The 17,150-nt window shown below is 39.3% G+C and overlaps 1 protein-coding gene across 1 annotated transcript; it reads right to left on the reverse strand.

Annotated features, from left to right (window-relative positions):
• Positions 1–10,126: 10,126 nt before the first annotated feature.
• LOC140332401 (NXPE family member 2-like) lies at positions 10,127–16,636 on the reverse strand. The gene is made up of 5 exons (XM_072413671.1): positions 16,613–16,636; positions 14,183–14,868; positions 14,017–14,078; positions 12,779–12,997; positions 10,127–10,662 (listed from the first exon to the last, which is right to left on the reverse strand). The coding sequence occupies exons 1-5, from the start codon at positions 16,634–16,636 to the stop codon at positions 10,127–10,129; spliced, it is 1,527 nt and encodes a 508-aa protein (XP_072269772.1).
• Positions 16,637–17,150: the final 514 nt, after the last annotated feature.

The raw sequence follows: 17,150 nt of genomic DNA on the forward strand, positions 1-17,150 counted from the left end.
GATACCTCTTGCAATCTATCACAAAGACCAGAAAAAAATTCCGTATTTTTCTAAAAAAAAAATACTGATATTTCATTTTGATACCATTTGCTATCTATCCAAAAAGACAGAAAATTTTCTGTATTTCTCTACAAAAAATACAAATAATTAATTGAATCATTAGATTAAATGAATCACAGCTCCGTTACAAGTGATATAGGCCTCAAAGTAGGTAGAGGCAGAGGGCCCTGAGGGAGGTGCTCCATAAAAAATACTGACCAGTTACACAGCTACATTGCAAGTTATAGGCCTCAGGGACAGAGTAGAGGTGGAGGGCCACAAGGGGGAGGAGTAGAAGGAGATGCAGAAGGCTGTGAAAGTGCTCTTCCCATCAAGGTGTCAGCAGGCCATGCAGCAGTTGACAACTAATCAGTACACTCCGCAGAGTCATTGAAGTCATTGCCGATCCAAGCCTTATTCATTTTAATAAAAGTGATTGGGTCGACATTTTCTGCTGAAAGCCCAATCCGCTTGTCACTCACTACGGCCCCAGCTACACTGAACGCTCTTTCGGGTAACTATATTAATCCATAAAAAATACAGATATTTCATTCTGATGCCACTTGCTATCTATCACAAAAACCAGAAAAATGTCAGTATTTATCTATAAAAAATACAGATATTTCATTCTGATACCACTTGCTATCTATTATTAAAGCCATAAAAATTCCTCTATTTCTCTGCAAAAATTCAGATTTAATTATGATACCTCTTGCAATCTATCAAAAAAACAAAAAAAAAATTCTGTATTTCTTTAAAAAAATATGCAAATATTTTATTCTGATACCACTTGCTATCTATCAAAAAAGCCATAAAAAATTCTGTATTTCTCTCCAAAAAATACAGATATTTAATTATGATACCTCTAGCAATCTATCAGAAAAAAACAGAAAAAATCCTATGAAAAAATGTTGTATCTCAGGTTTGTAACGTGGATCCAGTAATGTAGCAATCCAATAGTCGTCAGTCTTTGTTTTTATGTGTTGTATGCGCAGATCCTTGGATATGCACTCCTGCATGAAGGCTGTCATGTGGCTCAAAGTTCCCACAGCTGAGGTAATTCTGGACCCACACTCCTGTGGGTCGAACAGCAGCACAGGGTCATCCTCCTCCTCCTCCGTCTGGTCTTGCCATCCACGGAACATGCCGCCTTGTGTTTGGGTGGATGGATGCCATGTACCCTCACTATCCTCCTCTGCCCCTTCCTCCCCTTCTCCCATGCCTGCAATGTCCTCCTCATCCTCTTCCGACCTCCTCCTCTTCCTGGATTTGTGGTGCACTATGCATACTAGGCACACATGTCCGAGATGATGTTTGAAACGTAATCTCTAGATGCAGCGTCCACTCTGTGTCGTGTCCGAGATCCACCATCATCTGTTCCAGCAGGCATATGATAGGGATGGTGTCACTGACACAGGCCTGATCCCCCCTTCATATTGCAGCCATTCCGCAGGACTGAAGAAAGGTAGTGTAGGTATACGTCTGAAACCAACAGACTCTGACACGTAAACCACCACCGCTTTCTGTTGTTCAGCCAGCCGCTGCAGCATGTAAAAGGTGGAATTCCAACATGTGGCCACATCACAAATTAACCGCTGCACTGGCAGGTTGAGATTTTGCTGTCAATCCACCAATCTGGCACTGGCTGTGTACGACCGGCGGAAATGCGCTGACAACTTTCTGGCCTTCAGCAACAGTGGCTGGAGGCCTGGGTAATTCCTAAGGAAGTGCTGTACTATCAGGTTCATGAAGTGAGCCAAGCAGGGTACGTGTGTGAGTTTCCCACAATGCAGGGCTGCCAGCAGGTTGGCTTCGTTGTCACACATGACCTTGCCTGGTTGGAGTCTGTTGGGAGGTAGCCATATGTCCTCCTGCTCCCACAGGGCACTTGCCTGTGTGGCTGAGGGAACCCAGGCTTCGCAACCTCAGGACTGCTTGCCAACATCTGAAATAGCCAACTGCAGGTTGTTGCTGGCAGTGAACAGATGCTGCCAAATGGGAGGTGTTGGGTCTCCTTGTCAAAGTGTCTCTGGAGGAAGAGGTTGAGGCACTAGAGTCAAAGGAGGAGGTGGAAGTGGAGGTTGAGGAGGAGATTGCATGGCGATGTGTTCTGGGTGGAGGTAGGTATGCAGGCCTTGCTGCAGCTGCATGTTGCCCTGCTGCCACCAAAGTTACCCAGTGAGCTGTATAGGAAATATATCTTCCCACACATTGCAAAGCAGGAACACATTTTTCTACAAAATACTGTCGCTTGGGCATAATGTACTGTGGGTTCATGCAGAGAAATGCGTAACGGAACGCATTGCAGTCCACCAGCCGATAAGGGAGGAGCTCTTAACGCAATCAGCTGTGCAATTGCCGCATTGATTGTCTTTGTCTTGGGGTCATTTGGGCCATATTTCCTCTTGTGTTCCAGCATCTGGTGCATGGAAGGTTGGATGCTACTAATGCTAACCACAGAAAGATTGGACGATGGGGTAGAAGGTGTGGGGGATGGCAATGATGCCTGATCTTGACTGCTAGCAATGCGACAAACAGCAGCCGATCTGCGTTGCAGCTTTTGGCGGAGCCTGAAAAAGGTAGCGCACAGCTACATGCCACACTCAAATTGCTGGCAGCAGCACTGGTAACTTTGGTGGCAGAAGGAGGAAAGGCAGCGGAGGAAGATCTAGCAGTTTGAGCTTACTCTGTGCTTTGCCCAGGTGTTCCCACCAGGTTACCGGGTGGTGGCTTTTTAAATGTGTGCTCATGCAACTTGTTCCAAGTTTGTTTGGGTTTTTGCTGTCATCACTATGGACATTAAAAAATGCCCACACGGCCAAACATCTAACTGGGCCCAAAGGTGATCTGGAGGTGGTGCTCGTGGTGGCGGTCCGTGGCTGTTTTGGCATAGCTGTGGTGACAGCTTCCGACGTTGGACGACTATGACTTGCCTCACTGGTATGTGAAGACTGCAGAGTATGGACAGCTTTTACCCTCTTCCTCCCTCTCCCCCTTTGAGGGTGCTGTGCAACCTCCTCCTCCTCTTCTTCTTCTTCTTCCTCCTCCTCCTCCTCCTCCTCTTCTTCCTGCCTATGATGGTCTCCTTGTTCGCCCCATCAGATCAAGGACATCATCATCATCATCATCAGAAGAGACAGTTTCCCTATATGTGCCGAAAGAAAGCAGCAGCCTTTTGGAGCCAGTTTGAATTGGCCTGTCTGGCTCAGAGTGTTAGGGTGAAAAGTAAGTGGGGGGAAAGGCTGTTAACTGACTCTCTTCGTCAGATGACTGAAACAACTGAGCGTCTTGAAGGAATTCTTGTAGCTCCGCCTCTCCAACCCCTCGGTGGGACTCCTCTACATACTGCCGTACATGAGACTTTCCAGCCGATGATGAAGAACTAGGAGGAACAGGTGTATCATGGACTGTTTGGGACACCTGTAAGGCCTGTGTCTGGGACTGGGATGAAGAGGGGGTACAATCAGCTGACCCAGGCTGGGTCATGTACTCTACTAGCTCTTGTTTAAGGTGTGGTAGTAATGGACGTCCACCAGCAACCAGCAACAGCAGCACTTCTTGTTCTCGGGTAAAACAAACTCATGCTGCTTTGTTTGCCCCCCTGCCAAAGCTGCCCCTTCCTCTTTGGCCAGGCATTGTACTAATTTTTTGTGTGGCTTGACACCCTGCAAAATATTTTGGAGCCAATATGCTTTACAAAATGTAAATTTGTACAGTAAGTGGATTTTTTTATTGGGGGGGTGACACCAAAAATGCAAGTGCTCTGTGTGACACCAAAAATGCAAGTGCTCTGTGTGTGTTGTATGCAGCACTTTCCTTCAGTGGTGACACTTGTAATATGCAGCACAGTATACAAACTATATACGGCAGTATACACTGCGTCTGTGTGTCTGTCTCTCAGTACAAGTGTGATACTGTGCACGCAGTCAGTGAAACACTCTACCTATCTGAGTACAGAAGATTTCAGGACTGCACCCATACAGTACAATCCAACAATCTATCTGACTAATAGTGTGAGTGTGACACAGTCTAACTAAGTAAAGCACTTTTTTTCCTTTGACAAAGCAAGCCAAGCAGCACATAAAGGTTGTGATGCTAGCAAATCTCTGTTAGGAGTGGTAAATGCAGGCATGCCCTGGCCCTATATAGGCCAATGGCTGCCTGTGTGGCATGCAGTGACCGACAGCCAATCGACTGCCTGCCACAACAAACAGAGGAGAGCATCCCTGCTGCTATTGGAGAGCCTAGGCATTATGGAGGAGGTCCCTAGGCATTGTGGGAGGGCCAAATACGGAGCTTCAAATCCAACAAAATTCGGGTCAGGTAGACCCGAATTCGATCGGCCACATTATATAAAAAAACTTTTTGTGTTTGCCACAGAAAAAAGTCTTCAACTTCAAAATGCTGCATGTAGGAAATTCTACAAAAGATCTATTATAAAACAGTTCTTAATAAAATAAGATCCTCATAATAAAACTTATATGGTTAAAAAGGAAATATATTAGGTAATAGATTATTTACACATGTTAAGCACATCCCACTGTTGAAATCATCAATATTCAACAACACCCCTTCCCCTGTCCCAGGTATTTTGAATTTGGTTTTACTTACAGAAGGAGGTGCTTTAAAAACCTTCATTGCAGTGGACTAACAAAAGGGTGGCCAGCAGATAATTTTCATCAATTCTATTTCCCATAAGCAGCAGTTGATAAAGTAACGGTTTTCTTTGTCATTCATGATTTTTCTTTTATATTGTTACTTGATGATAGGTGTGGACATCATTCTACTGTTTCAGGATGTAGTCGCAAAAAGAGCTACATCCTGTGCTGTAGATGACCCACATACCTCTAATTTGAATATTTATACTACTGTTATAAGAATAATTTGTTAACAAAAATATAGTATTGCAGCCTTTGATAAAAGTTGAACATTAAGGCTGCCTAAACCTACCCTCTGCCATCTCAGGGCACAAGAGGTCTTCTGTATTATCTGGTGATGTACTTATTATGTAAGCTGCAATTAGGTAAGCTGAATTGCTGACCTGGTTCTATATTATCCAGCTTGTCTGGTTGGTTTTCTGATCCTTAGTTCAGTGCAATTATGGGACAATGAGAAGGGTTGGGTATAACGCATGCAAACTTTTGTGCAAAACAGGGTAGACGGGGTAAAATAAAACAGAACAATTGGATTTTTTATGGTATTGAGTCAGTCAATTTATAATAATAATGCAATTTACTTTACAAATCAAACATTAAAAACAAAAAATAATTACAAACCAATGTGTAACTGACAGCGTGTATCTTTGCATATATTGCTGCTACCACCAAAAATCATATACTAAACAAATGTAAATATATACATATTTGCTACACATGGTCTTCAAAGATAGCATATCAATAAAGTTGGCAGAGCAGTGTCACTTTTCAACGCGTTTCGCAGTAGTGAAATACCTGCTTAATGAAGGAATGGTAAGTACACATGCTATTAGGCTAACGTCACAACTTGGAATTTTTACAGTATCTGGCTAGGTGAGTAGGAAGGACGGGGTACAGCATTGTGCACAGATATGCAATAGCTCACTGACTCCTTTAAATGGGAGCAAATCCTTGTGCACACACATATACGCACGAGAAATAAAGCGGGAGCAAGATTACAAGATGTCCTTCCACTTCTGTGTTTTTCAGCTGTGACACTGGATCTGATTTATTAAAGCTTTCCAAGGCTGAAGAGGATACCTTCGAAACATTTGCTAGCAAGAAGCAAATGACTTTGAACAAATCCATTCCAGGTTTGCTGGATCACACAGCTTCACTGATGAAAGTGCATCCTCTTCAGCCTTGGAGAGCTTTAATAAATCAAGCCCACTGTGTGGATAAATAAGAGAGGGGGTAAATTTGGTCTGTTTTGTTTCAGCCTGTCCTATCTATTTTGTTCAGTAATTGTGTTATCTGCATGGTTGTTTTCAGGTGTGTGGCTGTGTCTACTGACACCAAAACATCAAATATACAACCAGGGAATGAGCATTCCTAACAATGAGTTCAGCAATGGCTGTTTTTACATGACCTTCCGTGGTGGGTCCACTTTAAGAGCCTCATCTATTGAAGTGAAAGGGCCATGCAGTGCAGTTATACCCTGATCACAAACTGCATGAGGACATCCCTGGGCAATCAAAGAGGGCAGAGTAGGCATGTTAATTGGGGATGGGATTGTAAAAGTTCCCTAAATAGATGCATTATTGAGAGTTGAATCTACATGGACGTTTTCCCCAGCCTTTATCCTGAGGCTTTAGAAGCCCATGTTTGAAATTCACATGCATTCCAATGGCCTAACCTACACCAAGGCTGGTGTTTCCTTGAGGCACTTTTTTGAGCGTTATAGAAAAAGCTCCTTGCAACGTTTTAAAAACGCAGGGAAAACCTAGGAGCGCTGGGCTCAAGCGTCATCACGGTTTCCCTTTTTTCTGCTATTCAGCACCAGAGGTGAATGGGGATACTTGTCCTCATTTGCTTTCTAGTGACTGGGGATCCCACACTGTCAGTGTTTGCTGTTTTTTTTAACATATAAGGTTCACATTATCATGTCTGCTGTCATCATTAGAGTCCGTGTGTTTAGTGGTTCGTAGATCCGAAAAGGTTTGGGACCGCTGTTTTACTTAATATTGGAACAATTCAGACTGCAGTGTGTATGGCCAGCAGGGTCAATACCAGGTTCTAATAGCTATCTGTTTTCATATTTGGGAGATCTAGCCTTACTTCCTGAGTTTTTGCAGTTATTCGGCTTGTGGACTGAAGGCTTAAGAAAGATGATGGGTCTTCATTTGAAGTCATCAAGATTGTCACTTTGTAGTCAAGTTTGTCAAGTTTGTAGAATTTGTTTAGCTGTTTTAGCAGTTTGTGTAGATGTGTTGCCCTAGTGGGTTCTACACCCCATAACTAACGTTAAATGCCTGTATGCACCTAATCCAACCTGGTCTATGTTCCTGTACTGCACCCGCCACCATGTTGCCAAAACCTGCCTGTTACTCGACTTGCCTTTTTATCAGTGTTTCTGTTCCCTGTTTACTGGTACTCGGGCCCCCTAGCTTCCAATGTGTCCTGTCATTAACATCAGAGCCAGAATGGCAAGGAAGGCTACCATCACCACCTTTGACAATCACCAGATAGGTGACAAGGTAATCTATGCTCCCGGACTCCCTAGGACAATCGGACAAGCCCCTACCTAAATTTTTTTTATTTTAATCTCAGTCCAAACAATCTTGTGAGTTTTTGTGTATAAAGAGACTTCATCTAGCCTTTCCAGAGTAGATGGGCCCCATATGAAGGACGTAAACTTGTTTAAAAAACAGCTCAGGTGATTGCTTATCTGCATATATGCAGGTTTGGGTATTCAAACTTTCAATACAACAGCCCAGCTAGGTAGCATGATTTATAAAATCATCAGGCACACATTATCTTTGTAAAATAAATTTATATTTGTTTTTTATTCCAGTTTAATAAATTAACATAATCAAACCTAATATTACAAATACAACATTATCAGTTTTAAAAATAAACACTGACCGAGGTTAAGAAAAAGTATAATATAGCAGAGGGGAAGAAAGAAAATATATAGAGACTGAATGACACAGGTGGATATTTATAACTTTCTTTTGAAAGTTCTAGATGCCTAGCTGTGAGTCTCTGAGCTTTAGCAAGTATGAGGGTAATAAAGTCAAAGTGATATTACATTAGCCTTGTGCCATTATCTTTAAATGGTACTGAATACATCCAACCAATGTAAACCTCTGACCTATGTCACAACACAAAACAATGCACAAAAACAAATGCCTTGTGATGCGGTATGCAGCATCAGAAAATGTTGTTTATGGTGCATCTGAAACCTCTAATAAAAGCATGGACTGCTTCCATACAACATTTAATAACTTATTGAAACTAACTGGACAGGTTTTCAAAGAACATGTAAAGCTATATTCACATTAAAAAACAATAGTGCATTATAAAAGACAAGTGTGAATGCATGCTAGCCATACATAGATTTTGTATTTAATTTACAAGCAAGCATTCCACCATCTATTAAAAAATCAAACTATGCAATAAATGTAATTAGGACAGTTATTCACATTACCTACTCAAAATAAAGTTTTGACTAGAGATAAAGTTTAAGTACCAGTCTGTCAGCATCCAAATAAAAAAATCTGCTTTGACTTGGGTGAACTGAATTCTGATTATTTTGCATTGCCAAACCAGTGGCTTCCCTGCATTACTAAACACATAAGAATATCATCAAGGTATCGCACACGCATTTGTGTGCCGTACTAATTCTCCGTGTAATCCTTTGATTCTTATAAACAACAAAACATGTCATTCAAAACCTGGGTGTGTTCCTAAAAAAAAAAAAAAAAACAGTCAATGTCAAGTTTTTTAAACACAACAAATTTTAGTGCCATTGTAATATAGGGTTTAGCTTTTAAAAAGATGACTGCATTTGACGTAAATGTATTTATTTCATTTGTTTCATGGTTTTGTCCTGCCCATTGACGCATCTGATGATATATATAAATATATATATATTTATATATATATCTGTATATCTATATACAGGTTGTCAATCAAAAATCCAGTCATCGATAATCCGCATCCTTCAGTTTCCCAGCATGAATTTTGGATCGCTTTTTCAATAAAGGGACTGCAGTACACTATTTGGCCACTAATGTTTTCTTGGCACTGTCCTGCAAAAACAGCAGTTAGGTCTTGCTTGCTAAACTAAATACACGTTGAGACGTCTTTGCTGCCTGCTCCCTGGAACTGTGCCAGACGTCTGCAGGTGCTGCGAGAAGTAGGTTGGCCTGTGTGTGGAGGTAAGTATGAAAAAAAATCCAGAATTTTCAAATATCCAACACATCCCAGGTCAGGAGGTTGCCGGATTTTTGATTGTCAACCTGTATGTGTATATATATATATATATATACATACATATATACAATGTGTTTTTTCTGGTGACTGGAATTGAAATAAAATATAAAAAAAACCCTGTTTGTTGACTAAAACAAATGTTCTTGACTACTTTTGCTGTTCTTCTGAAATAACATATGGTGGGCCTTCTCAAATAATATTTGGTACACATTCTTTTGATTATTGAACACTGGTAGAAGCATACTACATAAATGCTATTATTGTTATATTTTTAGACAATGGATTAGACAAAACATTCCATTTTCATTCATATTCACAACCAATGTTAGAGATAATGGTAAAATCATAAATATGATCAATTACAGAGTTGGTATTGGTGTTTAGTATAAAGTTGCAGGTACATTGAATACTTGTAGCCAATCCAAATTTTAAATTGATCTTGGCAATGATCAAAATGACCACGAGGCCTGGTTCATTAAGATAGATTATCATGGATGAACCAGGCTGATTCAGAAAACCTGGAATGGATTTATCATCATTATTCATTTGCTGGATCACCCAGGTTCATCCATCATAGTCTATCTTCTCCAGGCTTGGAGAAAAATCTACAGTCAGCAGGTTTTTCTGCTAATGAGCACATTTATGGAGGACTCTGGGATGGTGCCTGCATGGAAGATAGGTAGGAGGGGAAGGATGCAAAGTGAGCTATAGTCTATTTCCAGAGTGGAGATATTCATTGAGTGCAGTGACTCTGGTTAGGCAGATCTCATACACAAAAGAGCATTCAGGGAACTCCTTGGCAGGTGCTAAACGCATGTTTTTCAACATAAGAATTATACATTTTACTTTTTTTTAACCTTTTTTATTTATTTTTGTTTTATCTATTTGATTCTGGTATCATTCCTTCTTAAACAGTTTAATAAACCTCAATAACAACCCCCAAATATATTGACTTGACTTGTTTAAATTAAGTTGATGCAATAAATATGCTATAAATATTCTATAGGCAGATAGACTACAGATATACAGATGGACTGTTAACCACTGATGCCTTCTCTACTTTGAGGAATACTAGATGTAAGGTAAGATGAATGTTACAAATCCATCAACACCCTCACATAATAACAATACCTTCTTTTATGGAGTAGATATTTTTGGTAGTTCATCTGAATGTATCAGCAAATATATGTTAAAAACATAAGTATCTGGTTTCTAATTACAAGTTCTGGTAGATGTACATTGTTGGTATTGTAAGCAATGCTCATGTCCCAGGCATCAACCCAAGCCACACGAAGGTTACTAAAGGTTTCCATCACTATCAGGTTTTGGATATATCCATGGAAGTCACTGAGTCTTTCAGCATTTGAATCAACCTCTCTAGCATTCTCTGTTTTAATGATAACTTTTGTGTCTGGACTTCGTATAAGAAGACGTTCAACAGCTTTGTAGACATTGAGAACCCTTCTAATAAAGAGATGGATGGGAAAAAGTCGAAAGTGCTGTCCCAGGCAGATGACAAGAACATAGTGTGGACCACCAGCTAGTTGGTCTATCTCCTGACTCATGTAGGCGTTGTCTTTGACTGTGTAAAAGTGGCTTGCAACAAAAGGATGACTGTGTTTTTTCCAATAAAGTAGAATATTCTTCGTATGATCTGCTGCTATGAGTAGAGATTCAAGTCCACTTCTATGGAGATTAAATGTCTTCAGACCTGTTGTGCAAAATAAATATAGCAACATCACATTCATAAATGTAAGAATGGATCAATATATTAGTCAGTTTTATATTAGCTGTTTTAAAGTGTGTCTAAATAACAAAAGCAAAAATGTAATCTAATGCAGTTTACAAAATTCTTAGATGTGAAAGCTGATTATTATTCAATTTCATGCTTTTTTTACTTTGTTTTCATCTGGTTATCCTGCAAATAACACGCTTCTTGTACCTGGGTGGCCAGCATGAAGAAAGCCATGGTTGCTACCCTGGACTTCAATCATGTCTTCCTTTCTTTATCTCTATAGAAGGTGATCTGAACGGAGTCAAAATTCCAAGTCAGAAAACAGAAAAAAAACCTACAATGGTTTCTTTAGGCAGTTTTAAAAATCTTAGTACATGTCCAGTTGGAACCAATTTTTACAAGCTCACCTCCAATTGTGTTTAGAAAAAATTTAAAACATTTACACGAAAACGCAAAAAAATTGCCAACTAAATGCTTCAGATTGGAACTTAGATTGGTCAAATTCATGTTCTGATCCAAGCTTGGAAAATTAGATATCTGTCGCAGTTGACATTGAGATATTACTTGCAGGCCACAATGAATGTTTGAAACTAGAAAAGTTTTAATTTAAATTAAATTGAAATGTTTCTAGTTACTGTAACGTACATGCACCAAATAAAAGAAAAGACAAATCAAGAATTTCTGCACTCGCCATTTGATGCTCTTTTCATTAATGAAAGATACAAAATGAAAGCTATCATACAGTGCTGGCCGATCATATATTGTTCCGTGCTCAGCATTCCTATACCGAAGAGCAGAAGCTAAACCATACAATACCCATGTCCTGTCAATTATAGGGGGTTGCTAACCTTCTTTGTACCCCAAATCCTCTGCAATGGATACTTCCAAAGAAATGCAATTCATGTGACAGATAGCCAAGGGGAACATGTTATTACTACTACATCTTCAGGTCCCTACATCTCTACATTTCTGAGAAATTAGGGTTCACAGGAGTTAAGTGCCCAGATATGTGTGACAGGGTATCATGGTATGATAGGTATAGTTTTTTGTATCGTTATAGTGCCCTAGTGATGAAATTTTAGGGGGAGTTAGCCACAAGACTGTTGCACTTGTACTTACATTTCCCTTATCTTACAGAGCAATTGGGGTTCATAGATAGTAAGGGGATAGTATGATATGATGGTTATAACATTTTAACATTCCTATTTGCTCCCATATTTCTAGTTGCAAACATCCCTCTGTTCCAGAAAAATTGGGGTTCACAGGAGGTAAGTGTCCAGCTATGTGTAACAGGCACCCCAGCAGCCGCTCAGTCCGCCACACCACAGCGTCTGAAGATTTGACTCCAGGTGGCAGTGAGCGATACTTAGCGTCTCCCCCCCAGGCAGGGTTCTATGGCATGAGGAAGGGGTAACCACACCGCAACCTCACCGCCAGTCTGAACGCAGCCTTAAAGTTTTGTGAACGAGCAGTAAATATTTGGGGTACCACTGCACAGAGCGAATTGGCGTTACCCTAATGCTCACTGCCACGGAAGTAGCCCCCAGGAGTCCCTAACATGCATACTCAATTTGGGGACCCTGGTCTTGAAATAGACCCCCTCATTGTGAAAATATCTATTTTGTGTTACTAGGATTTTATGTGACCCTGTATCTGGCAACTTGGTATGTTTAGGGGGCTAATTAATAAATTTGGTTTAGTAGCAGCTCTGAGGGTCCCCAGGAAATGTAATGTTTTTATGACAATCTGTGTACGAGATATGAAGGTTTCTACATGGGGTAATGACAGCTGCATGGACACAGACACAGCTCTCATGCTGCTGCCCACTCTCAGGGAGCTCACACTGAGCATGCTCAGGAAGCTCCTTCTCACTATCTCATAGAGCAACATAGGAGATATGTGCACCCCATTCCCTGTAAGACAAGGAGCAGTGGGGGGATGAGGAGGGGGCTGGACCTGGAAGCTCCATGGGCATTTTCTGGCCCTAGTTGGGCACCCTTGTTCTAGATAATACATTTACATCTCTAAAAATTGCATTTTTTTACGTTGCTATATAAACCACATTGATAAACAAACATTGGTAAGTCTTTACCTTTAAATGTGCCTGTTAAAGTGTAAAACCATTGTCGTAAAGTTGAGTCTCCCAAAATATAGATCATTTTGTCCTGTAAACAAGTGTACATCTGTTCTGGAGTACTGAAATTTTTGATTTGACAAAAAACAGGATTCCAGACATTTTTCAACACGAAGCCACTTGGCAATGGTGAGTCCATTCCTATCTTGCATTGTTCTAGAGGTGCTGATGATGTTCCTGATCAAAAAAGGAGAAAACAATATACCAGTAATAATAAATAATAAATAAACAGTCAAGAGTGTAAACAAAAAAAAAAAAGCACAGTAAACCCTTTCTGAAGATTTTTTAAACTGGATCTATCCTAAGAAAGCATTTTTTTCTTATTTTACACAAAATACCTGGAAAGGTTCATTGTGGCTAAGCAGTTATCTACCTTTTGCGTTTATTTTTTTTTATTTTACAATGTAATGACAATTGGTGATCTCTTAGTTGTGATGCTCAATGTTCTGAAGACCCTATAAATAGGAAACTGTACTTGCAGAAATAGCATCTCCTTACTCCAAAAGCAACACTATGGTACACAAGGAGAAGATATACAGAATAAGGTTGAGGCAAGAAAAACTTTTCACTTTTTACATTGCCGATTCAGTGCATTCAGCCACAAAATGTGATAAAGCTCTGGTGCACAAAATGACTGGAGGAGGAGCAATAAACCTAGGAAACCATGTTTCATGCTGGCAGGGTTCCTATTGCCTCATATTTTTTCAGGCTTCATACTCATGTGTAATTATTGCAACCTATTCTGCTTCCTTTCCCATTTACTACATTTGTGAACAGGGGATTTGACCCTACATTTAGCTGATACAAAGCCCCTGATTCATCAATGAAATCCGCGCTCGCTGGAAGCGCGAACGTACGCGCGGCCAGCGATCGCGGATTACCTCGCCAGTAAAAAGCTGTCGGATAAGCGCGGCTCCGTGCGCGAGCTTTTTCAGTTGTTGAATAGCGCGATCGCGCACGATTCCGGATCGCTAATACGAATGCGCGACCGATAATCCGATTTTGCTTGATGAATCAGGGGCAAAGGGTCCAAGTAAGGACATGAATATACTTGGGATGGCCCTAAATATTGCAGTCTGCTGTTAAGATTCTTGATAATATCTGCATGCTATTAATATGATGAAATATATTTGATAGCGGTACAAATACTTACTTGCACATAAAAGTAATAACTAATAAAAAAAAAAAGTACTTACTTGCACATGTGGACACATCAATATATTCAAAATCTTTTTGTATAGCAACTGCAATATTCTCTCTATAAAAAAAAATTCACACTTATAAATGCGATAAAGGGAAAGTTTGTTGTTTTTTTTACTTTTTATTTCAAATATAGTAACTGGTTTGAAATGCATGATTTACCTTTGAACAAGAATCTTCTCTAAGCTGCTGAGAAAAGACAGATCCTTGTTGAATGACTGAAGATACGATAATGATCCACAATCAAAATTTTCTACTTTGGTACAAAAATAGGATTCATTTTCTTTTTCGTATCTATATTCACACACATCTTTTGTTCCATTTAATTGAAATCCACATTCAGTCTTGACTTGTCGAGTTCCATTTACAAAGGTTCCTATGAAGTACACAAGACCATAGCCATGGTTCCTAGCCCTCCAGAGAGCTGAAACTGCCTCGCTTGAGTGGTGAAGAACTAATGAAACATAAACTTTACCTTCCCAAGATAAAGTAAAATTGATATGGTACATTCCATTATTTAGGTCTTCAACTTTCCCTGTTGCTCCAGCTTTAAGGTTTGCTGAAAATATTTTTGCTTTTATAAAGTCTCCTCCATAGGTTTTTTTGTTACCCAGGTAGTCAAACATCTCAATTTGTACAGTTAATGTCTCCCCAGTGCAATACTTCTGTCTTGGATTAAATATTGAGGCTCTGCTGTTCTTGGCACTGGTGGTTTTGTTAAAGTCTGTGACTGTGAGTGTGGGGATTATAGCAGATACTTTGTTTAAAATTCTTAGCTCATCCTCTGTCGGTGCTATGCTGTTAAAAAATGTTTTCTGTGGAGTTTCATTATGTTTAACTGGAGTAACCTATAAGGCAAATATCAAATATTAAAATGACCATTTGTGTTTATGTTAGCGTAGGCCAACCTCTCAGCAAAGGACAGTCATACATTGGAGAGCATGCACCACCAAAAAATTCCACTGACCAGGCATTAGAACCACAGATTCCAGCATTAGAATATCTTTCATAACCAATTCAAGTAAATGTATTTTAAGACAACATTTCACACCATAGATAAACCTTCTCCAAGAATATTTGATTAAATTGTATTTTGTTGTGTGGAATATTATGTGGAGAATGGGAATTATTATTATTATGTTACTTTGGGAAACCCCTTCTCCTGACTCCATTGTCTTTTCTGTCCTGTATTTCAAATTTGTTTCTGGTTTAAGCTGTAGTTATTATAGTAATGTGATGTTATTTCAATTTACAACTCCAAGAGAACCCTGTTGGTTGGTTCAAAATATTTTTGGTTCATATAAACCAAGCACAATGGCCTACACGATAATCTGTCAAACAGTTTCTTCTATACATCAACTGTTGGTTGCCTAATCCAAGTCTTCCCATTAGTTAAAAAATATTTACAAGTATTTTCCCTGACAAACTTGGCCTTCCAAGTAAACTAAATGAAGCTATGGTGACTTCAACCAACCCATCATGTAATAAAATATTTTTTTTTAATGTGATTCAAATATAAGCAGTAATATCACAGTGAATTCCATGGGACTTGGCGAATCAGCCGCTAAAAGATTTATAAAAACATAAACAATACTTATTTCAAAATTGATATGTATATACAATATCTATGTTTATCTCCAAAGTTGTTTTTTTAAGGACCCACAGATAATAAAATAAGAAGAATGTAATATAAGATGACGCAAAGATGAAGAATTTGTGTTTCAGTTGCTCGGTGCTATAAAGTAGGGACATTTCCAAACAAATCTAGGTAAAAAAACAAGGTTTCTGTTAATTGCCAAGTATGTATACATTTCTAACAAGTACATGTAGGGCTAAGATTACTTACCATGTTCATAAAGTACCTCCTATGATTGATGAAGCTCAAAATGAATATACTTATTAAAACAAAAGCCAGGGGTATTTTCCATATAAGCCTCATCTTGCCAAAACCCTGAAAAAGAATGCAAATGAGAGAACTGTATTTTTCTCTAGCAACAATTTTTCTCTTCTCAATATTTCAATGTTCATGTTCATCTAAAACACTTCGTTCAGCATTAGTTGGGGATGCCAGTCTGCTTACATTTGTATTCAAGAAAATACAAAGTTGAACTACCTTTCAGTGTACTGGAATTTAAATTCTGTTCAACCAGTTTTTTTTTAATTTGTACAAAGGCAATACAGCCAAGCCTAGAACCACACCACGGCTTTTTTTGGATTTTGGTGGTATGAGTTAGCCTACGTACACACTGCAATAATTATCTTTGGAAACGAATGACTAACGACTAACAAAAAAAGTGCACAATGACTGGCCAACGACACCAATGAACGAGGAATGTCACCGGCCACGACCGTTTGCTATCTATTGTGTGTGCGATCGTTCAGTGATTGTGGATTGTTCTGCGGTACACTTTCTCCTGTACATGTCACTTCCTGCATTGTTCAAACGATTGTATCTAGTGTTGTACATTATTGGTGGATTATATTTGAATGATCGTATCGTTACAGCCTGTACAGAATTGTGCACAATACGATCGTTCAAAATAGTCGTGCATAATCGTTATTTTTCTTACGATAATTATTGCACATGTGTACCTGGCCTTGGGGGTGAACATCCATTATGCATCAAAAATAGAAAGCAGAAAACTTCAACTTATCAAGGCTTTGTTCGTCTTGGTTTATGCCCACCTATGAATGCTTGTAGATACCACAATGTTGTACTTTTTACACCTAAAGCCACCGATTGTGCTAAATACTGCCTTGGAAAAGAACTGGAGTGTGGACACAAATACATTATTCAATGCAAATCATTTAAATAACCGGTCTATTCTGCAGAACTCTAAATCGATGTTGACACTAATTATATGATTAGAGAAATGAAGATTCATGATTCATGATTGAGAAGTCATGATTATAACATGGTGACGTAAAATAATTATTGAATTTCAAAGAGGTTCAAAAAACTAGGACAAACCCATGTTAACCCTTTATCGTATTTTAATGTATCTACTGTTAAGTGATTCTCTGCATCTGTTGGAAGTCTTTTCAAGCATCCACTATTTCAGGACAATAATACTGTTTTAGGGTTACTGGTACACTTTCCTCATTCTAGTTTAAGGCCATGCTCCATGTT

Source organism: Pyxicephalus adspersus, chromosome 6, assembly GCF_032062135.1.
Source record: "Pyxicephalus adspersus chromosome 6, UCB_Pads_2.0, whole genome shotgun sequence".
In the NCBI taxonomy this organism is placed as follows: domain Eukaryota; kingdom Metazoa; phylum Chordata; class Amphibia; order Anura; family Pyxicephalidae; genus Pyxicephalus; species Pyxicephalus adspersus.